This window comes from Parasteatoda tepidariorum, chromosome X2 (genome assembly GCF_043381705.1).
Source record: "Parasteatoda tepidariorum isolate YZ-2023 chromosome X2, CAS_Ptep_4.0, whole genome shotgun sequence".
NCBI classification, from domain to species: Eukaryota; Metazoa; Arthropoda; class Arachnida; order Araneae; family Theridiidae; genus Parasteatoda; species Parasteatoda tepidariorum.
In genome coordinates, this window is record NC_092215.1 from 8,601,781 (window position 1) to 8,629,116 (window position 27,336).

Sequence of the window (27,336 nt, forward strand, 5' to 3'; positions counted from 1 at the left end):
AATTGACAGTGTCTCATTTTGACGAAGACAAGCTTGTGTAAATAAGCAGAACCAGAATTACATTTGTTTTTCTTTTCAGTATACAGACTTGAATAAAGTAAAAATATGTTTATATAAATAATTGTGATTATGGATTGATGAAATGGACAATCTCGAGAATCAATAGAGTGTGTTCTAAAATATATTTTTCCTGTATTATTAATAAATTGTTTTATGCTGGATTTAAGTTATTTACATTTATCGTAAGCGGGTGGGGTAAGTACGCTGCATTAGTCATAAGGGGGGATATAATATCTATAGATTTTCTCTTGTTTGAAAATTTGAGTTTAGTTTGCAATAAGTTTAAAAAGAAATATAACCATGAGCAATGAATATTTATTAAGATGTCTATCTGAGTAGCTGAACTGACGTTAATTTTTGAACAGATATTTATTTTTAATATCAGTCTATATATACACATAATAATATCTAGATATTGATATCCATATAGATATTAATATCTTTATTTAGATAATAAAAGATCTAATGAAGTATAATCTGTTTTTTTTTTCCTCATATTGTTATATGTTTCTTATAAAACTCCTAAACTTTTTCTTTTAAGAATTCGTTTATATTTTGTCGAAAGTGCTATATACCACCAATAAATAATAATTAAATGTTTAGGGAGACAGGATGGGTAGAGAAAAGGAGAACGTTGAACCAGGGTTAACTATTTTAATGTTGTTAAATATTTTTATTTCTTTGTTTCCATCAACATACTTGGCCACTGTAACTGTAAATCCTTTGAATGAATCATATGGCACAGTTAAAGTGTGCCATTTTTATTTTAAATTCTATTTTAGCATTGGTAAGTCATTCTTGGAACTACTACTTTACCTTCTGAAATTTGTTTTTATGAGAATAGACCAATACATATTTTTCAAGATTAGATCTTTAATAACTATTTGTGACTAGTTAAGTTTATCCTAGAAGGACAGAAATTAGTGTGCTCTTTAGTAAAACCCAGAATATGGAGTACCTCAGTTCACTAAAAAATAGAGTAAGTTGTAGTACCATAAAAAAAAATTCTAAGAAACTTTAATGCAAACATTGTTTTAGTTATTTTATTGAGTTAAACAATTTTATACTCTTAATAAAATTTATTTATATTTTTTTGAATTAAAAAAGTATTTCAAATATTCCTTTTTAAAAATTCAAGTTATACAAATCTGAAATGAGGAATAGCTAAATTTCAGGATAAAAAATAGTAAATAGTTCATGAAATGTACTTAAAAAGTTATTTTAAATTCATCTTGTTTACAAATATAAATTTTATTTATAAAACAGAAACTAACCCAGTTTTATTCACATTAAGCAACAAAAAATGTCAGAAATATCGTTATTTTCTTTTCTTGTTAAACTGGAACAGAATTTAGAATATTGTTCTAAATATAACAAGACAAAATAACACATTTTAAACAGAATATTTTGTATTTAGACTCTAAAAATTTGCTGTACATTTAAATTAATATATATATACAGTGGAGCATCATTTATATGACACCGAAAGGACCACCGAAAAACGTCGTGTAAACGATAACGTCGTATAATAGATTTTTACTTCTAAAGCTGAAATTATCTCTGTTTTCAGTTAATTTTAATGTTTAACATGTTGATTTACATAAATTTCTAAATTAGACAAAGCAAAGCAAACAAATAACCAAAGAAGAAAAATAGCAGGGAGCAATTTGAAAGTATGTTACCTTTAATTATATTTTCTTGCTATTAGTCTCTACAATGCTTTGAATAGCGAGTTGAACTTACTGCTTTCTATGATGCAATTTTAGATTTCTAATCATGGCCAAATCTAATGGCTGAAGCGCACTTGTGCAATTTGCAGGAAAAAAGAGAGCTTTTACATTTTCCAAAATAATTAGTATCGATGGGTGCGCTGGACATCGATAATAGCAAAAATTTTCGTTTTTGCCTCTTCATAACATTGTCTAGTTTTTTTGGGTCATCTAGAAAAAATTACGGTCGTCATCCAAGCATTCTTGTTGGCACCCTTTTCTGTATCATTCATGTTGGCAAATTCCACCCTTTTTTAAAATACACAAGAAAAAATGAAAAATTTAATAAACTTGAACAAAATCTAAAAACCGACGTATAACCGAATCTGTGTGTCGTATAAACAATATATTTTTACATTAAAATGAATAGGAATGATTTGGGACCACACTAAACGTCGTATAAATGTAAATGTCGTATAAGTGATCGTCATATAAACGATGCTCCACTGTATATATATATATATCCATCCAAAGCTAGGTTTTTTTTCAAGAATTATTATTAAGAACAAAATTTTTACTGGCATGAGATCTTAAGAGTATCTGCATGTTTTTAATGTCTTAATGTACTATAGTGAATTAAATTTGCGTGATACAATGGTGATAAAAATATTTTTTGAGTATCCAACATATATTTATAAATAATAGTGCATGAAGATATTCTTATATTGCCATAACCTGGTTCTGGAATTATCAGAATTTTATTTCACAGTTGTTGCAGCGAAGCCAACATGCTCCGCTTTGTAAACTATTTTCTATTGGTGAAGAAATTTAAGTTATTTTTAGTTCAGTATTTTTCTTTTTAAGTAATTTTTCCACCATTATGTATTAAAAGTTGAAAATATTTTATGAAATGCAACTTTATTATCGTTATCTAGTGGCAACACTTTAAAGAAGTGGGCGTAATTATCGGCATTCTACAAGTTTTATGATTTCATTGGCTACCAATTTATTAAAACTTTTGCAGAAAGTGGAGCAGTTTGCATCCCTGCTATTGTTTGATATGTCTTTGAATAACTTCAATTCTCTATGAATTAAAATGTTATATTAAATTTCATTATGTAGAATCTGTTAGTATAAGTGCTAAAATCTAATTTTAAATAAAACTCAATAAATAATTGTGTGCAGTAAGAATAATTATATTATATTTTCTTTTTATAATTGAACGCTTATTTGATAAACCTATTTATTAATCTATAGCATTTTAAATGAAAAATGCATTTGTAAGGAAAATAATGCAATTACTGAATTGAATTACATTGATCCTTCAACATTCTTTCTGAATACATTTTTGTTATGTGGTTTTATGTGCTCCATGAGGTGAACCAAGATACACCACTCTGTGTTTATATTTATGTATCAATAAATAATTGTGTGTGGTAAGAATTATATTATATATATATATGCAGTAAAACCTGTCTATAACGATACTGTAGGGACCTAAATAAAATATTGTTATAGGCAGGTTATCGTTATAGACAGGTTTGAAATTTAAAAGTATACGTTTAAAACTAATGATAAATTAAACTTCTTTTATAGGCTCCAAATGAAAATTTTACTTAGAATTATGAAACAGCACACAAGAAAAATTTACTTACAATTTTATGAATCAAAACAGAAATTATTTAGAAAAATAATCGGTTAGTTTTGTTTGCTTATTTTTGGAAGCAATTTCCATGCACATAGATTTCAGTCCATCTAATGAATTCAAATGAACATCAGTTACATTTGGTAATGTTGCAACAAAATCTTGCAAAGCGTTAATTAGCAATATGGCATTCTCTGGTGAAATCTTGTCGTGTGTCACCCGTTTTTCTGACGAAGCTCTCTCCCTCCTACAATACCCCTTCACCCATTTCTACTGCTCTAATTTCCCCTAAAAGTGGCTTTTTTTGTCAGAAACAACGAAAGAATATTACATACAAAAGAGAAGAAAAAAAAAAGACATTTTGTTATCTCACATTTAGGCTCGATGGGGAGTCGTTTTCCAACGGTAGAAAAATCGGAATAGAACTATCAACTATCAAAAGAGGAAAAATTATCGTTGTAGACATGTTTAACTGAAAAGTTGTTATCGCTATAAACAGGTTAAAAATACATTGAGTAAATAGGAATTTCACCGGGACCTCAAGGAAATATCGCTATAGACAGGTTTATCATTATAGACAGTATCGTTATACACAGTATCGTTATACACAGGTTTCACTGTATATATATATATATATTTATTTATTTATAATTGAAGGCTTATTTGATTTACCTATTAATCTATAGCATTTTAAATGAAAACTGCATTTGTAAGGAAAATAATGCAATTATTTAATTGAATTGCATTGATCCTTCAACATTCTTTCTGAATGCATTTTTGTTCTGTGGTTCTATGTACTCCATGAGGTGGACCAAGATACACCACTCTGTGTTTAGATTTCTTTAATCTCAATTAATTAACCCATACTTAATTAAGATTTACGAGTAAGAAAGGCTTTAAATTGTAAAACCTTGAATTAAAGATTAAAATTAAGTGAAATTGATAGTTACTTCTGCTTTCATTCTAAGCATTTATTTTGATAAACTTAAGCAAACATATTAGTGACAGTGTGAAAAGCAGTTTAGCAAAGGAACTAATTGACATTTAGAAAGTCCGTGATTGTTTCCAATCATCACACCTTATAATTGAAAAGAAATATGAGAAAGAGTTAAAAGAAATATGGAAAATTTAAAATGTAACTGAAAGGTTATGAAATGAAAAATATAACTTATCCTTTCATTTCAGTGAAGAAAAATGTTAAAAATTAGACTTAAATATAAATGAGGCTTAATATTATTAATATTTCTGGCTTCTGAGCTTAAAGTTCTGGAAAGTTCTGGCTATTCTGAGGCTTAATATTATTAATATCCCTTTAATATTATTTAATATTTCTGAAGTGAAGTTGATGTAAAATTTTTTGTTCATGTAAAAAAAAAAAAAAAAAAAAAAAAAAAAAAATTAAAAAANAAAAAAAAAAAAAAAAAAACATTCAATGCATCTTAATTAATCTTCGAAAATATATAAGCTATACTTTTTGGATCTTTTGGCAATTATATTACAATTTGGTGTTTCATTTTGGATTTTACTTTATTTCCAACCACATGAAAATTATTTATGTACCTTTCTTAGCAATCTGACAATTTAACAGCAAGTTAATAGAGAAGTTGGAAAAATTTATTATGATTCAATATAATTTGAAGTAACATCACCAAATATAATGATGGTGGGAAAATTCTATTAAGTATCACCAGTTCCATTTCTGGTACAGCATTATATTAAGTGCCATCAATATTTTGATTTTTTTCAATTCTTAAATTTGTGATCAAGCTTCAGTGTCCATGACTATAGATTAGAACCAGAGGTCTGCCTAGGTTTTTCTGAGAGGTACCTATTTTGTGAAAATTTAGACATAATTTGTGAAAAATTAAGAATTATATTAATAAATCAACACAAAAATATGGATTTATCGTTTCTTATGGGATACAAGAATAAAATGTTAAGAAAAAGTATTGTGTGAAACTACCGTTTTTCCTAAAGTTGAATATGTGAAGGTACTGCTAAACGGTAGTAAATTTGGCCTGGACAGACCCCTGAGAACAATTCAAATAACTAAGCGCGTTACAATAACAATTAAAATAAACAATACATAGTGTTGGAATAGAAACAGAAACAAACCTGTCCCTTTGATAAAACAGAATGACACCATTCAATTCATAAAATTACGATGCATGTCTGGGTGAATTAGCTAAAATAAGGGCTTTTTAAAAAAATCTTAAATTGGAATTGAATAAACTCAAAATTCAGAAGAATATCCAAATAAAGATGATTAGGTAATGTAAAAAATCTAACCATAATGACTGGACATTCACTGCTTAGAACAACATTATTTTGCTAGTTAAGGTCCGTTGTAGGCTGTAGAATAATTAAAAAATATACAAAATTGAAGATAAAGATTATCCTGTAATAGTAGAAAATGAATAAATTAAAAAAAAGTTATTGATTGTAATTAGTTTTAGCTTTTTCGAATGAATGAACATTAAATGCAATTTTTTTCGAAATAAGCTAATCTTGGTAAACTAAAATTTTGAAATTTCTAAATTTGCTCAGTTTTTAAAAATTTTATGAGAGATAAAGTAATTAAACAAAGAAAAGAAGGAAAAGGAAGTCATCCAGATTAAAAAGAAAAAAAAAAAAAAAAAAAAAAAAAAAAAAAAAAAAAAANCAGATTAAAAAAAAAAAAAAAAAAAAAAAAAAAGATCAGTGATATCAAGCAGATGGTAAGTTCTCTATCCCTTTATCCATCTATGATTATGTGCATTTATAACTGTTCCATTTATTGATAGACAAAATAAAAACATTTAAAATAAGCAAAGAGTTACATTTGAAGAATTGAAGCTTTTAATTACAATTAATCTATCATATCACCTGTATCAAGGAAAAGTGTTAATGTTATTTGATATTCACATAATTATTTTCTATTTCTTTTGCCAATAAAGAAGTGACATTTTTTTTTCTAAGTTTGGTTAAATTTTACAAAGAAAATAATCTGTGTCAAACTGATCTCTTATTTTTCTGTGATGAAAAATTACAGGTCCTAAGAAATTCCTCATAACTTTTTTTGTATACTCTCTTTGATTTTTGATGTGTTATAGTTTATAAGCAACATGATTGCTATTAGTTTTCAAGGTATACAGATGTTGGAATAGTTAAATTAAAATTAAGTTTAATTAGAAAGGTTTTGTTTGTTCAATAGCAATCAACTTTCGTTATCAAGATTTTATGAGTAATGCTTCTTCTTTTTATTTTTAAAGGAAACAATATCTTTATTTAATTTTTAAATTCTTTTAAGGTTAAACAGACTGGAATCTGAATCATGTGGTTTCTTGACTTCAACATGAAAATCTTTGTCATGAATATTTGTATTCTACAGTAAGCTTGTTTTAAATTTCTTATACCATATCTCATGAATGAGTAAAAAATATTTTAAAATTTTTTTAGATTGAAATATCATAGCTAAAGGAAAGGAGTCTGATAATTTATCAACTTCAGCCACACATTTTGAATGAAAAATTTCTAAAGTGAAAGATTTCAATTAAGTATAAAATCAGTATAAGAGATTAAAAATACTTAATTTAGCAGTTATTACTAACAGGAAATAGTTATAAGAATATCACAATATAGTTAACAAAATTTGCTGAAAAGCATTATTTTGCACAAGAGAAGAGCTTTATAGACTTAACTATATTACCAAAATTGGAAACAGGTAATTGTTTTAACTAATTAGCATTGTTATTTGAATTGTAAATTGTATTATTTATTAGTTTGTTAAGATTAATTTCAGTCACATTTTTTAATAAATAATGACTATGATAAATAATTCAGTCAAATTTTCATTGTTTGATGTCACTGTAATTGTTTATCGTAGTCATTATTTGTCATAGTTATTTAAGGATAGAAATTAGCAGGTTTTTTATTGTGCAATTTAATTTTTTTTTTTCACCTACCTAATGAATAACTTTTAGTGATGAATATAGTTATTTTTTTAAAAAATTTCTTTTTATCATTATTTTTGTTCATTGAAGTTATGAAATATACTAGACAAAATAGTTATCTGTTAAATTTTATTCTGTTATAATCTTCACAAAAATTACATTTAATTAATTTTTGAAAAGAGGTTGCTGATTTTATTTATTTCAGTTTAAAAAAGTTATTGTAAAAATTTTAAAATTTCAGGTTCAATATTAATAAATAAATTATTTAACTATTAACTTTAAATATTTTATGAATTCGGTTTTTAAGAATTAATCATTAAAAAACTTCCTTATATCTCAAAAGAGTATAGTTTTTTTCACAATAAAAACTTTATAATGATTGTCTTTATGATTTAGTAATATATTAAGCAGAACAACAATGTATTTGATGAGCTCAAATAATATAGTTAACTGATATAGACAATCTGTTCTGTATAATAGCAAATACCATCATCTGTGTCTTGACAATGATAATGATGTTTGCTACAATATCAAAACTATACTGTATTAGTAAACTACACTATTTATACTCTTGTATATTGTTTTTCTACTTTATTTAAATAAAAAATTATATATATGTTAAAATAATTACTCATGTTTGGTAGTTTATGAAATAATAAATATTCTACTTGTGATACTTTCTATTTTTCTTTTATTTGTGTCTTTAATGAAAAGATTTAAATATGGGCATTATGTTTTGACTTGTAGGTGTAGATATCTTTCACTGTGAATTATGACTTCACTTCCTATGCTATTTTTTTCATAAATCAAGAGTTCAATTCCCACCATTGAATGGCAAAACTCAATGCACATCGATTAGTTTGTGGTACATTATTGTTGCTTGTTGTAGATATCATTTGGGTTGCTTCATCTGAATTGACTGAGGTTAGTATTTTTTTAATAATTGTTCTTGTTTTTAAAAGATAAGTCTTATAACAAAATAAAGAATCTGTTTTCTTTTGACGCTAGCAGACTCGAGTTATTTGATTTCTCTAATTCGATTGATTTGCCTACTTCTATAACTAAATAATTTTGTGCTAGTTCAAATTAAGAATAATAATGAATCTTAAGCGTATCAACATACTTTTGTAGTTTAGTCAATTGGTTTGCTTTAATGTGAATTATTATTGGTTCAAGAACATGTACTGTACAAGCTGTTTTAAAGCTGGACTATCTTAGCTTAAACATTGATGAAAAATGGTTGTTTAAAAATACATGATATTCAGATCTTTCAAGATGTGCTCTGTCACTCAATTTTATTGTTGATTGAGCTAAAGCCTATTAATCTGCCTAAAATAGAAAACATTTGCATTGTTCCTGTGCACGGAAATAGATAATTTCTTTTTTCCAGATTATTTTCATTGATGAGGAAATTTTTAATTTGAGTGGAAAAATAAATGAAGTTATCAGTATTTATAGATCACAAAATTATTATGCTCTCTTTGAGCACAAAAAGGATAAGTAAAGGTGTTTTGTTTCTGTTTCAGTAAATCAATGGAGCAAGTAATAGTGAACTTATAAAATTGTGAAAGTATAATACTTTTCTGTTGTCGAACTGGTATTTAGCAATTAATATTTCATAAATCATTCAGTTATATAGCCTGCCAATTAATTTGTATCCATCTTGTATTCACATAAAACCCAATATTTGAGTTAAATATATTTTTGTTAAATGTTACTTTAACTTTATTAGTTTACTTTATTATTAACTTTGTTAGTTTTATTATGATATTAACTTAAATAGTAAGGTACTTATAATAAATGTTTTATCTTTTCAAAATTAAGATTATTTCCTTAGAATGAAAATCATTAAAAAAAAATTCCTATTTAACTGAGAAATTTTGTTTCAATTTCATCCCCTAAAAAGCTGTAAGACCATAATAAAAAGTTTTCATTTAACATGTAAAGATTATTTATAACTGAAGTTTTAAAATATAACTCAGATTTGTTAAGTTTTATTGAAAATCTAACTTATTTACTTCTCAATTTTTTAATTTCTTTTAGTATATATTCAAGGATGAAAACTTCAGCAAACCATTTTTTAGTACTTATGTGAAAACTACCATGTTCATATTATACTTGCTTGGATTTATATTTTGGAAACCATGGCGTGATCAGTGTTTTTCTAAACCCATGTATACTGTAAGTCAAATTTCTGTTGTTTTTTTATTTTAATTTTGAACTTTTCATTATTGATGATGTTTGAATTTTTAAAGCTTGTTGATCCTGCAAATATTGATCAAGATGAGTGTAATAGCACATTTGTTGAAGTTGAGCCCTTGTTGGTAAGCATTTTGAATTAATTAAAAAAATTTTCTAAAATAATGTTATTTTCGTTAGTTCTTAATATTTTTACAAATGGAGGAGCCTCGCCTTCCATGACCCTTCTCCTCGATTACAACAGGCAGTTATGGGAATATATTACTTTTTCCTCTGAACATTATTGCAATAATTGCTCTAAGCCAAAAAAGATAGTGTGTATCCATTTACTATTATTTAAAAATTACAATTGCTAAATCATTAAGTTATTATCATGGCTATTATTAAAGCTATTATCATAGAAACCCAAAAGGATGTATATTACCATAGGCATGCTGAGCATTCTTTATTCCAGTGTATACAAGCAAGCTCAAATGAAGAAATAAATGTAGAAACTTTTTTAATAATTATGACACTGTTTTTAAGTAGGTTTTTCATGCTATTTAAAATTTTGCATAATAGATCAATGATATACTTTGTCTTATTAGATGTAATTTATGTATTATGTTCATAAGCATCACATCGGTGGGAGGGTGCACAGGGAGAGAATTGCTCCTCTCAATAATTTTCCTAAACTTCAGAATTTTTTTTAAAGTTATAACTTTTTCAAACCTTAGCTATTTTAATTTAAAAGTATAAAAGCCTTAAGAAAATCAAATATTTTTGTTAGTTTATGTTTAATTAGCAAAACAATTTTATAATCATTACCTTTAAGTAAATGCTATCTTAAAAACCTGTTAAATATTTTTTTAAAAACTTGTAATAATTCATACAAAATGACTTCAAATAAACAAAATTTATGTATTTCTTTTTAGATTATGATTGTAGCTTGCAGCTATTAAGTTTAGTTTAATGATTCTTTGCTAGCACTTTCCAATACTGACAATAGTTTTTTACTATTTTAATTTACAAGAATGAGGTTCCTTTCACCAACCCCTGTTGTTGCCTTTCCATCATCTTTGTTTTTTATTATTCTTAAAGGTCGTTTTTTTTTTTTTTAAAAAAAAAGATTATTTGTTCATGAGCATTTTGTTAATATGTTTATCACAAAAAAGGAAGAATTACTTGGATTTGAAAAATATTCAACTGTACTTGAAAAAAAATTCTTTAACTTATTTTCATTGAAGATTTGACACAACAAGAAGAAAAAGAGTGTAAAAAAATTTTCATTGTTAAATATATATAATGATAACATATATAATGTTACAGTTCTAATTAGAAAAGGTTTTTATCTCTCTCAAGTCTTTTATATTTTTAAAAATTTCAATAGAAATGTTAGGATATTTAACAGTATCTAATCTCTCTCTTTCTTTCTTTCATTTTATTTTATTTTATTTATAAACTTTTTTTGTTGCTTTTGACATCAAGTTTGAGTTTATAAAATGTAGATCTCGAGAGAGATAAGTAAGTTTTCCTTCAACAATGTGTAAACAGTCATTATTTAAAGCAAGTAATAATAATGATAAAATTTGTAAAAAATGCACTTAAAATTGCAATAACATTTTAAACAAATTGAAATTTCGAATTTTTTTTTATTTTTATAAATGAAAAGGAACCTTTTAACACATCAAATTTCTATTCTGTACTTGCATCCGATTCTACAAATTCCAATTTAACAATTCATAATTATTGAACTAAAAACCGAAGTAGTTTTTTATTACATTAAACTCCTTGAACATTTTTTATACAGCTTTGCAATTTTGTAATTAACATTAATCAAAAAAAAAAAAAATCATGTTAAAACCATTAAAATTTTTATTTATTTCCAAACGAAAAAGTTTGTGTTAAGTTCAGTATTATACACACATATATATATATGTATAAATATATATATATGTATAAATATATATATATGTATATATATATATTAATATATATATATATATATATATACCGAAGAGCCATTACATTATGACCATCCTCCATCTATAACAATGGGTTCTCCCAGGTTTTCATGGTTTCTCGCCCAGGAACAATGTTTTCATGGGGCACATTAGGACCCATAATCCTCATAGAACAATCCCTGACGNTCTGTAGCTATATATATATATAAAAGAAAACTATCTCCTTAAAAAAAACTTTGTGCTCCCCATACATTTCTTTCACGCTAAATCTATGGTTATGTTTAATAAAAGATAAAATCTTAAATAAACTTAAAAACTTGAGACTTTTTATGTTATGCAACCCAATTTATGTTTTTAAAACTCTTCTTAAACTTCAATAGAAAGCAAAACTTGGATAAGTTTTTTCCAGCATAATTCTTTGTAAAATTCTAATTTCTGTAAGTGTAATTCAGCAGCAAAGCACCAAATACTCCAAATGATTCCGAGTCAAATAATAATTTTATTTATTTATTATTTTTTATGAAACTAAGTTTTGAGAATCTTTTCACAAGTTTTTATAATCTAGACAATGGCACAAGATCTCGGGTGGTTGGAAGATTCGAGGTGGGCCAATCACATGCTACCTGTTGTGGGGAACTTGGGATTTCAAGAGTAATGTGTTGTCCACTCTGTAGAAACAGTTCACAGAGACAGGAATAGTGGTTATCGGATTTTTGATTTTTTAAAACAATCAGTTATAAATTTGCTAATAAATTTTTTAAAACATATTTTAACTGTGTTAATAGTCTTATTTAGGAAGATATGTGGAGTATTTGCTGAATTAAAATTTTAAGTTGTGTTAAAAATAGACTTTATTAAATTTATCTTTATTTTTAATGTGATAGATATATTAATAAAATGAATAGCATAAATATCATAGAATGCATAATATTATATAATGTGAGATATGAGAAATAAAATAACAGGATTAACCCCCTTCTATAATCATGTAAATCTCCTACTTCAGGTATTTTATCTTTTTGGGGCAATAACAACTTTTCTACAGGAGCTAAGCACTCTTGGTGCAGGTGCCTTGTAAATTAATGCAGTTCCAGTTCCCCCTTCTATAAGTTGACCACTAAAGCAATTCGTTGTAGAAAGTAAATTTGTAAATTTTATTGTAATGTATTATTAAAATGATTAAAAAATCAAGACAATATTTTAGTGTTTGAGTTAAGGCAATCATTTCATAAAAGTCTATAAGTTAATTAATTCATTTCTTAATAAATTTGGTAATGGTGTTAGAAATAATGAATTTCTAAAAATATTAAGCAAATAATAGTTTTTATTATTTATTTCAGACTAATAAATAACTTTTTTTTTTGATTGGATGTTTTTAATAATAAACTTTTATGTATATATGTTAACAGAGTGAGTCAGTTTGGATACCAATTAAGTATCATGATGGTAGCGGGGATAAGAGCAGTGGAAATGAATCAGATGATTCTTCTTCTAAACAAAGTAATTATTTTTTTTCACCTCTCATTTTATTTTTCTTTATTATTACGATGTTTTACTAAATTCTTTATTTTATATAGGTGTAAAATCTGTTCATTTTAATCAAGTTACTGAAGTACGGCATTTGTCTGGTAAGAATTTCCTTTAAAATTTGTTATATGTTGTGCTTAATTCATGGCAAGTCAAGTTACATTTCATGCTTTCTGCTAAGTGCTCTAAGTTTCATTGTGCTCAAAAATTTAAAACTAATGTAAACTGTTTGTATAATTCGATTTCTTTTTATTTTAATATCAAATTTAATAATATGTTATACTTTAGAAATGCATGTTCTTCTTACTCATTATTACAGCTATATATCTCTGGTTAATCCAAAAATTTCAGCTTTTTTTACATTTGGCAAATCACATATACTGCATTGAATAATATGTACATGAAATGAATAGTTTCTATAATTAGGAAGTATTTGTATATATTGTATTATTATGTACTTGATAATTCATCAATCTTGGATCTCTTCTCATGATTCTATTGTCTGTTGGAAACAATTTGATTACTTTTTAATTTGGCTTTTGTATAAGCAGGTCATGGGGGATTTGTGGCCTGTCCTTATTAATATTACTATGCAAAATTTATTTAACCTTTAACATCATGGATAAAATATATTCATATCTGTAGCTCTACAAATACTGCTAAATAAAAGTATTATTGATTATGATCCAGTTTTCATCTTCTACTGTCATTTTCATTTTCTTGTTTTCATCACAATTTTCACTATTGGTCACTATACAAACTCCAACCACACCTGAATTTCTGTCTTTTCAATAATTTTGAAAGTTTATTTTTTTAAAAAGATTATTTTCATAATTTCATAGCAAAACATCATGATTTTCAACATGCATATGCATGAAAAATTTATATAATAATGTTTCATTTTTTTTAACTTTTAGATTCACAAGCTGATGATGCACTGTTAGCTCGTTTATCCTATACTGCATCACTCCGTGCTCAAGAAAATGCCATGAAAGCAGCTAATAAATTACCAATGAAACAAGTTGCTAGAATTGCTCTTCTTTTTTGTATAATGGTAAGAGTAAAAATTGAACCTAGTTTGTAATTGCTATATCAATTGAAAAGTGTGTTGTGAAGTTATTTTTTTATGTCTTTTAATAGATTTATCTTTTGTGCTAGTTTTTTATGTCATAAACTGTATAATTAAATAAAAGGTTTTTTTGTAGTGGTTTCTTGGCAATCTTTCATATCAAGAAGCTCTTTCCACAACTGAAGCAGGTGTTGTAAATATATTATCATGCTCATCTGGTTTATTCACTTTAATATTAGCTTCAATGTTTCCATCAAACACTGGTGACCGTTTTACTTTGTCAAAGTTTCTTGCTGTTACCATGAGGTATGTTTTAAGTTTTATTAGTAATATTCATTATTATTTATTCATAGAGTGAACATTAGATTTCTTAAAATTTTACTCATGAATTGATGACATTGAATTATTTTTAGTCATTGCTTCTAGATAAAGTATTTCATTTTCATTTTATTCTAGATATTAAATTTTTAAAGTCTAAAACAAAACACAATAAATTTTTTTTATTCTACAATTTTGGGGAACTGTGTAATCTAGGTAGTTAAAAAAAAAAAAAACAGAGGTGTTAAAATCTAAGTTTGGTAAATAATAAATGCTATTCTAAAAATACAAATAATTAATTTAGCATTTTATGCATGCCACATTAGTATTAAGTAAATAATACTTACTGTATATTCCGTTGTATGAGTCGAACCTCTATTTTTGATTTTGAGATAGCAAGTTTCTGACATGTAAAGTGTGTAATTGCACTGAAAAAGAAAGAAAAAAATAGGGGTGAAAATTCCTAAAATTCAAAAAACAAAAAATAAGTAGTATTTAAGAGGAGGATGAAGTAGAATTTTCAAATTGGGATTCGTATTACAGGACTGCTAACGTTATTGAATACAGCACAGGTGATGTTCTGAAATCTTTAAATTCATAACTTTATGATATGTTAAGTTTTCATTGTGTTACATATTTTGAAATGTTCTTGAATAAACTACCTTAATTTTCTTTAATTTCTCTCTTAACATAATTTAAAGTGTTTTTTTTAAAATCTTTACACGTGGAAAATATGATGAAGGAAAATGGAAATGATACATTAATGAATTGTAGATGATATATTAAAAATAGTTTTTGAAAAATATAAATTGATACAGTGTAATTCTTTACCATCTCATTGTTTATAATGGGATATTTCAAAACCAACAAATATCCGACTTTCTTACGGGTGTATAAATCAACCGTTTAATTTTCTTAAAGTTTTAGGGGGTTGAAAAGTCTATTTATACACTGGGATATACTGTATTTCATAATATTCTTTAGGAAGAGAAAAGAATCTTCTTTGAAATTCATGAATGATATTTACACCGATTCACTTAGTCACAGTAAAATTAATTAACTCTATTAAAGACAAACAGCACCATTACACATGCTGCAAAAAGAAAAAAATACCAAACATTTTCTGTTTCAGTTAAGTCAATTGTCAAAAACAGTTTTCTTTCTATTCTTTCTTGTATCAATATATTTTAAAAAAAAATAGAAATACCCAAATTAACATCACTTGAGTGTACCTGAATTTCAGTTATTTGTCAGTCGATAAATTGGAAGCCTATAGCAACAAAAGTGGTTGGGAAAACTGCATTGTTGCTATTAACAGACAGAAGAAGCAATTAAATGGTGGATTGTTGAAAATCAACTGATCAGCCTGATAGGTTGGCATTCTCTATAGGGGAATGGTAATACGTTGATGTCAACAAATTCAGGTCGCCATGGCACCTTAAAATTCATTGCTGGCGACAAAAATTTCCCAAAGTTTAATGTAAAAGCTAAAAGATGTTACGTTATTTTTCATTCCATGACATGATGACTCTGAAACTTTATCCTGGCTTCTAAAAATGTTTACATCTTTGTAGATCCTTGGTTAATACCTAATGATGGTAAAAATCAAAGATAATAATTAGCTGAAATCAAGAATGCTCAATAAAAAATCATTAATCAAAACTTGTTTTATGTGAAATATTTTTATCATATCAAGTTTTCTCCTTATAGAATTTTTGTTATAAGAAAATAGCTATGAAATTTTACGGCAAATGAATGGAGTTTTTTTTCCACATTAATTCATGATTCTTGGTGATTGAGACTCAAATGTACTCTCATATTTTGCTGGAATGTGCTAAACCAGTGGTATAATTATAGGAAATAATACAAAAAGGATATTAGATTACTGAGTGTAAAATATTTATAGATAGAATAAAGTTTGTTACCTTAATTTTTATTTCCATGCATGTTTTGAGATTGCTTACAAAGCAGTTGAACAATTTAACAAAACATTAATCTTGAGCATTTTATTACTTGATGCAAATTTTTTACATATCTTAAGCTATTTCATGGTGGCATCTATGGTTTTAGAATTTAACCACATGAAAAACCTTCTTGAATATGGTGGGCAAAGCTGGAAGTTAAATTTTTTAAAATATTTTTATTCTAAAATTTAGTCAGATATTAATGATAACATATATAAAAGTTGGCTTTCATTAAAGAAAGGAGAATACAATGTCTGAAACTAAATTAATTCAGGTTGTTTAAAAGTTGATAAGAAAAAGCATTATTCATACCGTTTAAGGTCTGCACTAAGAAGTTTACAAACTTAATCACCCAAGTTATGCCAAGTTTAAATGAAGATAATGAGTGTAGTACAGATGTGACAATTCGATATTATCAGGTGCTCTCTCTCTATTTATCTAATATGTATCTTAAAGATTTGGTGTCTTTTTACTGAAATCTAATTTATTCACAGATGGTTTTCCTTAATTAATCACTTTTGTATAAAAAGTTATTGATCTCTTGATATTCTCTTTAATTCAAAATGTTATTATCCCAAATTTAATTTGCTAACACACAGCTAATTACTGTGAATTGATATTTTAAAATGACAATGATACTGGTTTTGCAATGTTCCGTCAAAATGAATAAAATTTCTTAAACTCTCTAAAAAATAAAACTTTTAAAATTATTTTAATCTTGAATAATGACAATATCATGATTAACTCCAGAAAGTGTGTTGTTATCAAATTGAATTTGTCTTTGAAGTGACATTGGTAAAGGATCTGGAACAACCCCTACCAGACAAATTTGCTCATGGAAAGTTAATTTTAAGACCTTGCTGCTTTTAAGAGGGTCTCTTTTAATTGAGGTCATTTAGTACTTAAAAACCAAATTTACAAAACACTTCCAAAGAAAATCTAAAATTGATTATTTTTCCATTTTATTTGTATCTTTTACTCTTTCTTGTTGCCTTAGGAAGCAAGATTGTATAATAATTCATAAGCATTATGTTTAGTCTTATAAGTTATGTTATTGTTACATAAAAGCTATGCCCTTTCATTTCATTCTTTTCTTTTACCTTTGTTCTTGTTGTTAAGAAAACAAATTTATCTAACTTTTATACATTGTGCTGATTTTTCTATAAATTTTAGCATTGTGGGTGTGACAATAATTTCAAATGCTGACAAAGGAGTTCAGAATTACTTTCCACCAGGAGCAATATGGTCTATTCTTGGAGCATTTTTTTATGCTGCATATATTGTTCTGTTAAGAAGAAAAGTAGACAATGAAGAAATGTTTGACATTCCAATGTTTTTCGGTAAGTGATAATATTGGTAAAACTAAAATATTTCATTAAAATCAATTTTTTTTATTCAAATCAGTTTATATATATAAAAAAAAAATAGAGGCTGAATTAAAGAATAATGTCAACAAGTATTAGAGGTAGCTATATCTTTATTAGGTTTTTCAAAGTTGTTTATATTTTATTCATATTTGATATGGTAAGTCAATTAATAATTCTCACACTTGTAGCAGAATGAATGAAACTATTCCCTGTTTTTATATCTCTTCTTCATCAAATCAGTTCAAGATTACATAGGGTGTTTTATAAGGACTACACTTAATATATAGTTTTTCAGTAATTTTCAAAAATGAAGTAAAAGGAATGCAAACATTAAGGGTGGAAAATTAATATGTAAGCAAAGAGAAAATAAAAAGTCTTTTGATATCTCACAAATCATTAATGAAAAAAGTAGAATTGACAAACAGTTTGATCGTGGCAAGAAACAGAAAAGAGTTATTAAGTGATAAAAGTTTCCTCTTCTAATGATATTAAACCTAAATTTATTACTACTAATTAAAAAATTTAAAAATTTCATTGTTTATTTTGAGAATTTTTTTTGCTTAATTGTTTTGAAAAAAAAAATTGTTTTTGCATATTAGATAGTAATTATTTTTGATTTTACAGCAAATATGTTATATTTTATTAGCATTTATATTTTTCATGCTCATATAAGATATTTACTTTTTAGGTTTTGTTGGATTATTCAACCTTCTTTTCTTATGGCCTGGATTTGTTTTTCTGCATTATACCAAAGTAGAAGAATTTCAATGGCCTTCTCGATATCAGTGGTTGTTATTATTGTGCAATGGGCTTATTGGAACTGTATTTTCAGAATTACTATGGCTATGGTATATTTTTAATTATACTTTTGCTTTAGATACTTCCCAAAATTACTACTGAATTATAATTTATGTGTTAACAATGTTAAATGGCAACTTCATAGTTCTTAGAATTTTTGAAATTGCTTATAAACGTTGCTAAATAATTCTTAATGGTTTATTACAAAGTAACAAATGTTAAATTATATTTCCAGGTTTAAATTATATGAAGGATCTAAAATTATTAACTACATTTTAAATTTTTTTTCTAAAATTGACTAGTAAGGGAAAATTGGATGAAACCTGGTTCAAATCCAGTTCCAAAATTATGTTTTTTTTATAGCAGTTGTAAAACATTATGTACTTTGTTTTTGTCTGAAATTTCTGTACTGCAACAGCATTTTTGTGCTGTTAACTGCAACAGTTTTATTACAAATATAATTTTAATTATCCCATTAGAGGAAAATCTGCAATTTTGACAGAATTTTACCTTTTTTTTTGTTGTCTATGTTAGAAATTTTGCTTTAGCTTACTAAATCTTTTTAAATTTTGGTTTTTGTTTTAAATTTTTAGAATCAAAGTTGTAGTTTTTTTGCTTGCTGATTGATAAACGAAACAGAATAGCAATTGCATACTTTATTACATTTCAAGAAAAACATTGATTTTGAGAAAATCTCTTTACACTTACACTCATTACAGAAAAAGTTTAATATAGAATGCTTTGATACTAGGTATGTTTTGAACTAGAAGCTAAGTTATTAGTGTGATTTTTTTATCAAGCTTTAAGTAAGAATGGTTAGAACTTTTATTTGAAAAAACAATACTGAAGACTATTTAGTTCTATTTGATTGTATATTTAAAATTTTTTAAGGTTTTAGTTAAAAACACAGGTAATTGTATTATTGATCTAGGTAAATTTTTTTGATATGCATTACATTTTATTGTAGAGCTGTTCTCATGATATGAAAAAGTTGTTGTTTTTATGCTCGAATTGCCCTTATTTTGAAAAATATTTGGAACATTTTTAAAGTTTACTTTAAATTTATAATATTTGAATCCTTGTTTACTAGAAACAAAATTAACATAATTTTCAAATATTTTCTTTAAATGTTGTGATTAGTAACTACTACTAATCACAACTTAATTACTATTTGGAGGCAAATTTTGTTTCAGGATTCAGTTAACAGTCATATTCAAAATTAAAAAAAGTTGAAAAATTGAAAGAAAAATTCTTAAATATGGATTTAGAATAATAAATTAGCTTGTTTGAACATCAGAAAATACTAAGACATATCCATTTATGATTTTATGATCAAATCTATTACTTCTAAAACATTTTTTTAAAAATTTTTTTCTCTCAACCTTTAGAATTTTTGGCCTTTCTTGGCAGTGAATATTCAATTCAAGAGATGCTTAAAAATAATCAAATATTTGTGATTTTGTTAAGTGTTTAAACCTCTTTAATGTCTCAAGTAAAGTACATCATAGATTATACAGCAAAATGTGTTCCCTCTCTCCATTAAAATAATATTCACATATTCTTTACATTTTGATCATGAGTGTATATTCAAATTTAAAGGTACAGTCTTATGGGCAAAGTGAAAAATTAGCTCTTATTCATAATGACTAGATCTATTATTAGTAATTATGCATATGATTAAGGCCTAGTCATTATACATAATTGCTTAGTGATTAATCATGATTGTTAATTGATATTTTAGTTTATGCCTGAAAATTATTAAATGCATTAATAAGGAACAAAAGTGAAAAAAGTATTAATTTGAAGACATTTTTTTCAATTTTTTAACTGTCAAAATTGTTATCACGTAAGCATATCTTAAGACAAATATATCAGAAAAAAGAAAAAATGAATCTTTCCACTTGAATTAGTTTTTTTTTGTCCAACAGCAATTGACAAAACTTTTTCAATCTATACTACCATGGCTTGAACCTAATGGTTGGAAAATTACAGGCCAGTATAGAATTTAAGAGTCTTCAATAACTGATTAATTGTTAGAGCAAAATCTCCTACGAAAACACTCACTTCCCCTTTTAAAATATTTAAGTCAAATAAAAGAGAATCCTATCTTATGCAATATTCATATAAACATTTAATGACAATAGCCTTCCTAAATCGTCTGTATATCTTGGGGAGTCTTTATTATCTTTCAAGAGCCAGCATATACGAGCCACAACGAAATGCATTAAACTCCATGAATTATGAGACAATTTATTGGCTCTGCAGATATTTTGTGAGCTAAAACAACAGATATTTTTGATTTGCTCTAAAATGCTTCGCCTTTTGCAAATGCACTTTGATTTACTTTCTAGAAGGCCGTATCTTCAACTGTTTTTTCACTATCTTTAACTGCCACTAAATTGAGCATCTGGATAGAACATTGATGATGGGATCGCAACATCACATTTTCATTATTTTTATCTTGTTTATTTAATATATGGGTTATCAGAATGTATATCAGCAGGAAAGTACTAGTATTGACTGTCACTTCTTAAAAAGTGATGAGAAGCTTTGACAAAATTTGTTGTGTTATCTTTAACCATTAGTAAAATCATCTTTTAGGTTACATAAAATCCTAGGATCATAAAAATATTTTTAGCTAAGACTTCATATGTGTGTCCACCTGCAATCCTCTTACAGGCTGAAGTTGCTGATTTAGTTTCCAAATAGCTAACTAAATAAAGAAGCATTGTAGATTATTCAACAATATGCACATATATTCCACTTCTTTTAATTCAGAAATCAGTTGAGTTTCATCTGCTTCTATATTGAGCTGAGACTGCACCAACGTTTTCAAATAAATCAGTTTGCTTGCACTTTGTTTTTTTGATAAAACTTTAACAGAACCCCTCTCTACTTTAGAAAAAGCATTAAAGCATACAAATTAACGCACATCATCATCAGTTTCTTAAAAACACATGTCAGACATCTTTGTTGGAACTCTATCAAGCAAGAAAACCTGCCTTAAAGGAATAATGGATTTTTAGGCTTTTTGTTTTTTTTTGTTTTTTAGATATTTGATTAGCCTTTCCGACAAAACCTGCTTCAAAATGGATTTTTTTAAATATATTTTTGTTCTTTAATAATTTGATCAGCTTTTCCAACAAACATTATTTCAACAATTATATATTTTTAGGCTTTTTGTTTGTTCTTTAATGATTTGATTAGTTTTTCAGTTCAGTCAGCTTGTATCTGTGTTTCTTCTGAAAAATTGTTTAAAAAATAATGATAAATCGACTAACAGAAAAAAAACTTTTATTATCAAACACTCTACAAGATAATTTCGAGTTGAATAAAAATTTTGATTTATAAAAAAGAAAGGGGTTTTGTAGGGGATCATCATCATGTTGAGTTTTTTTTTTTGAAAAGTTGAAAATTAGTATTACCCCAAAAAATATATTTTGAGTGTAATTTTACTCTTCCAACACATTAATTATGCAAAATATGTAACATTTTTTTACGAGTGTAGGCATACTCAGAGTATATAAGCTACAAACCCAAATGAAGGACTCCTTCCCAGGTTACTGAAAAATTAATCAAATTTTTTTTTAAAAATACAGTTGAAACTTTAATCACAGAATTTTTATGTAACCATGTTTTTTAGTATTGATAAAAAATGCATTTTTACAATGATTTTTCCCTGTATGAAGTAAAAAAATATTTCAACATACCCATCTTCTCATTTTAGGGGCTGTTTTTTGACGTCCTCTCTAATAGCTACCTTGTCAGTGTCTTTAACTATACCTTTAACTATATTATTTGACATTTTCTTAAAAAAGGTAATGTATTGCATTCAGTTGTAATTATGTAATTAATGTTAAGAAATTTGTTTTTTTTTTAATACATATTAAATAACATTTTATGAATTTATTTCAATATTTATATGCATATTCTAAAGTTTCATGTGAATTTCAGAATTTACATTTTTATGTAAAAAAATTCATTAGAAGATAACATTTTGTTTTATGCAAAATGACTATTCTTTGGTTTTATTAGACTCTCTAGGTTTAATGATTTTGTTAGCATAATAACTATTATAAAATTGAGAATTCCAGCAAATTATCTGGCTGAGTGGAAGTTTGCATTTTTCATTTCTTGCAGTTGAAAAACTCTATTATTATTTATTTATAATTTTCTTCGGTTAAAGGAAGAACCAATTTAGAACTATTATTTCTTTTTCTTGAGTTAAAGAATAATTCTCAATTTTTGTATATTCTTTACAATCCTAATCACTGCAGTGTTAGCGTAACTTTTTAAGCATTAAAAAATTAGATCACAAATGTGTTTAATTCCCCCCCCCCAACAAAAAAAAATTTATTTCTCATATTAAACTTTTGTGATATTTTTGCAATTGTTTTAGAGATACAAAAGACAAAACTTATTTTAACATTTAAAAAAAAACTCAGAGACACACATAACACTTATTAAAAAAACATTTTCTGAGCCTGTCTCTTTTCTATTTAGTATTACATGGTTATAAAAGCTATTAAGTTTTGTTGATAAAATTAATTTCCTTTAAATTTATTTATTTACTCTAATACCAAGTTGATGTTCCTACTGTTTTTTTAAAAATTATATTTTATAATAAAGTTCTTAATAATTTCTAGGTGGATTATCCTGTTCAGTTTTTTCTGGGAACTCTTCCCATGTTCCTTTCTTTCTTTGCTGTAGCTTTTCTGACTCATTATGAAAATTGGGATCCTGTTCTCATTGGTCTTAATAAGCTAGTCAGTCTTTGTAAGAGATCTAAAAGGTGAGATATTATATTATTTGTTGTATATTTAAATATTCTGTAACTTTTGATAACTTTTTTTTCTGTTAAAAATATGGATTAAGTATCTTTAAATACATTATTTTTTAAATTGTTTTATTACTACGTTTTGATTTTGTTTTATTATTACTTTTTGATTTTGTTTGAATTTCAAATTTAAATGTAAAATTGAGGTGAAATTCAAATGAAATAAATGTATTACATCCATTCTCAATTAATTTAATGATGCATAAAATTTTGGTTCGTTAAATTAAGATTTTAATAGGACAAGTGTTTGGCAACAACTTACCAACTTTAATGAATATTCAATGAAATGATAAATGAATATGCATTATATTATATGCATCTATATTCAATGCCACAAGTTAAGTCTAACATGGGAAAAAAAGAACAGATTAAATGGTTCATATTTTTGTAAAAAAATCTGTTTTTGAGCTGGAGTTTTTCTAAAGAGCTATAGTTTGTGAGCATCTAGATGCATTTAAGTATTTTGATTTAAAAGATTTGCATTTCTATAAAATAAAATTTTTTAAAACTATTTTCTAATTTTAGAGTGTGTTTACTTTTAACTACATTGTATTAGCGAAGACAGAAATTTTTGATATTTATACTTCAAAATGAAGAATAAAAAAATCTCTTTTGTACATTCTCACTTTATTCAGTTTCTTGAACTATTTATTAGATTCTGGATGACATACATATCCTAGTGTCAGATTCTAAATCTGCCTCTAATTCTAAACCATGGTGAATTTTATTGATATCAATTTCTTGTTTATTAACAAAGTCACTAAATGATATCATATCATGAATCTTTTATTCCTATTTGATTAATTGAAGTGTGTTTTATAGTATTTTTTAAGGGTTTAATCTAAGAAAAATATTTAGAATAAACAAGTAAATAACTTTTTAAATGGTAAGTTTTTTGTCAAATTTTATAAATAGTTTAGTTTTAAAATTTTTCTGCATATAGTTACAATAACTATACTCAGTAAAAAAATTAGAATAATTGGATAAAAAGAAGGACCAAAAAATTTATTTAATATCCTAACCCTCTACATTTGAAAGGCAACATTTTGCAAATCTACCTTCCCTTTAGAAAGTTTACAAAATTTAGCTGCTTTTATTTTTAAACCTTTTATGTTAATGCCCCTTTTATCTTTATGCACCTTTTATGTTTAATTTTGCTTGGAATCATGAGAAATAATAATTGAAGTTTTAAAATATGAATTATTTAATTTAGTTTTAAATTAATTTTAAATATAGTTTAAATTAAATTAGGTTTAAATTAGTTTCAAAATTAGTTAATTTAGTTTTAAAATATGAAAGTTTTTATGGTTTATGTATATTTTTTATTTAGCAAGTTTTGTTTTATCTTAATTTTCAATGTGATACATTCATCAGAAAAGATTTTTGATAGATTTAAATTGGATCATTTCAAATATATCTTAAGTATATAGGATCAATTTAAGTTGTCTAACATAAGTAATTTTCTATTATATTGAATATCTTATAAAATCATTTATAATGTTTACTTTTTTTCAGAGTTCATGACATTGACTATGAGCAGACTGAATCACTAATTAATGTAAATAGTGAGTACACATAACAAAGTTTGAAAATAATCATTCATACATCACTTTTGTTCGCCAAGATGCCATATGCAAGATTTATTCAAGTATTAGAGCTTTAAACTCTTTATATGTGAAACAGTGGCAGCCAAATGTCATATCATATTGTATTATTTTCTTCATCTTCTGACATAACTTTCACAATCATCAAAGAAATATGTGTTTTATATAAAATCAATTTTCCAGGTATTTTATAAATATTTATATTTTATGTTTTTTTATTTTTATTTGTATCAAAAAACTATTTTGATTGCTCAAAATCTGTGCAAAGAAGCTTTATTTATTAATATGGTAAATTTTTTACAATCTAAGCTCTTTTGGATAAAAAAAAACTTTCTTTTTTAATAATTGCCTTTAAATGATAATTTTATTCCAAGACAATTTTAAAATTATGATAAGGACTTTTATAGGAAAACTATGAAGTAAAAAATAAAACTTTTTAAGGAATGATGCCATCAAAATGAATTGAGTTTAATCTTAAGTTTCATCTTATGAGGCCAAGACTCTTAAGTAGAGATTATGCAGTTTATGCAGAATACAGAGCAACACAATTAAATAATTTTAATAAAATTCTTACATATTAAGATTAAATTGTTTTTGTTTAAGGAACTAACCTAATATATACCAATTAATTTGTGTAGACTGAACAACATGATAAGTTATTGTATTGCAATATTTTTCCTTCCAAAAGTAGGGATGCATTTTCTTTTGTTTTTAATTCAACAAAACTTCTCACTTTTTGCAGGAAAATAATTTGTTATAATTTTTTTTATAAAAAGCAGTTAGTAATTTTGGTCAAAAACGAGCCTAGACTAGTGCAGGAGAGATTAAGTAATTTAAATTATTTGGTGATGAGTAATTAATTATTAGCCAACAATTTCAAACACTGGCATAAAATAACCTCCATCCTTGGCTTTTAGCAGTCACCGAAAGTAAAAGAATCTTATTTTTGAATATGTAACAATTTTCATTTAAGTGTTTTATGCAGAAAAAATGCATATTTGTGTGCTGAGAAAAATTTTAATACAAAATTTAAATGTTAAATGATTGGAAATATGTGATTCCTATTAATGGCTTGACTCTCGTAACTACTCATTACCTGAACATAAAAAGCATTTTATTTTATGAAAATAACTTTTTCATTTCATAGTAAGCTCTAATGTTTGTTACAATAAAATAAATTAATAAAAAGTTGTTTTTCAACATAAAGCAAATTCTTTTTGAGGTTCCTGGTCACAATTTGTCATTGCTCCACATTGACAGTGTGAATTAAAAAAAGTACTTAATAGTTGCATTCAAGAATTTATTTCAGGCACATTTCCAGTTTTCCTGAAGGTAAGCTATTCCAACCATTAATGTAATTTTGGAGGTCAATAAATATGGAGTGAAACAATTTTATAAACATAGATAAAGAAATAAATTTGAATAAAAACAGTTTGGAGCAATGAATTTTTTTAGTGTTCCTGGTCACAACTTGTCAGTGTAAATTATAAATAAAAGCTTCTATCAGTTCTATACAAGTATTTATTTTGGGCATATTTTAAGTTTTCAAAAAGATAAACTATTTCAATCATTGATGTAGTTTTGGAGGTTTAATCAATGGCGTAGTTTATTAAGGAAATTATAAGAAACGGTTTTACTCAGAAAGTTGTAACATGTGAAATTCATGTAAAATTCTTGAAAGTTTCTGAAATGCTTGATGGCCCCAGGTTTAAAATCTAAAATTTTTAGTTTTAGTTATCTAATTTGTGTGGCGAAATATATAATGTACTCTGAGTTTTCCTTATTTCTAATAAAGTACTAACATTTTTATTTTTATCGACATGACTATAAATCATTAGAGATGCTCTGTACTTTATTAGATTCTAAAGCAATAATTTTTTAAAAACTTTTTATTATTTTAATTGCTCAAAAGAGCAATCAATCTTGTGAAAATCACTTCATGGATATTTGTAATGACTTGTTATAATCTGTAAGAGTCATAAATGTGAAAACTATTTTAATATTTTCTTTGCTAAGGCATCCAAAGTGTCTGTGTTCTGTTAGATCTGCAAGGACTTATTTATGCAATTCTATGTCATGAATAAAATTATATTTTTATTGTTTTTAACAAAATGCTTTGACTTGTACTGTAAATTACACTTAAACTATAAATTAGTTTGCTCTTGCTTGTTATTTTTTGTTAAAAAATATAATAATCACAATGAAAAATAAATGTTTCTTATTTAAAAAGTGTTGAATATTGAAATTGTGAAGTAAAAATATTATACCTCAATATCTTTGTGGGATGTCGGCAAAATAGTTGTTTTGTGCAATCGTTGCTAATGAATTTTGTGTGATAATAAATTTATATTTACATGTTGGCTA

General features: G+C 25.8%; 1 protein-coding gene across 7 annotated transcripts; it reads left to right on the forward strand.

The window, feature by feature from the left end:
* Nucleotides 1–27,336, forward strand: LOC107452383 (solute carrier family 35 member F5). 7 transcript variants are annotated; one of them, XM_016068855.4, is made up of 14 exons: nucleotides 1–167; nucleotides 6,704–6,783; nucleotides 8,094–8,270; nucleotides 9,390–9,527; nucleotides 9,602–9,670; nucleotides 12,898–12,988; nucleotides 13,066–13,116; nucleotides 13,933–14,069; nucleotides 14,221–14,390; nucleotides 17,540–17,706; nucleotides 18,422–18,581; nucleotides 22,259–22,349; nucleotides 23,178–23,323; nucleotides 24,884–27,336. In XM_016068855.4, exons 3-14 carry the CDS (start codon nucleotides 8,178–8,180, stop codon nucleotides 24,945–24,947), a joined length of 1,377 nt encoding a protein of 458 aa, XP_015924341.1. In that variant the 5' UTR covers nucleotides 1–167; nucleotides 6,704–6,783; nucleotides 8,094–8,177; the 3' UTR covers nucleotides 24,948–27,336. The 7 variants fall into 7 exon arrangements, with proteins under 7 accessions (XP_015924341.1, XP_015924334.1, XP_042905420.1 ...); XM_016068848.3 differs by having other exon boundaries at nucleotides 40–255; XM_043049486.2 differs by having other exon boundaries at nucleotides 76–97.

Coding starts and splice junctions, on each gene's coding strand:
- LOC107452383 (XM_016068855.4), top strand. CDS start 8,178: ATGGCAAAACTCAATGCACATCGATTAGTTTGTGGTACATTATTGTTG. Junction 12,989..13,065: donor TGATTCTTCTTCTAAACAAA/GTAATTATTTTT, acceptor TATTTTATATAG/GTGTAAAATCTGTTCATTTT. Junction 14,391..17,539: donor TTTCTTGCTGTTACCATGAG/GTATGTTTTAAG, acceptor TATAAATTTTAG/CATTGTGGGTGTGACAATAA.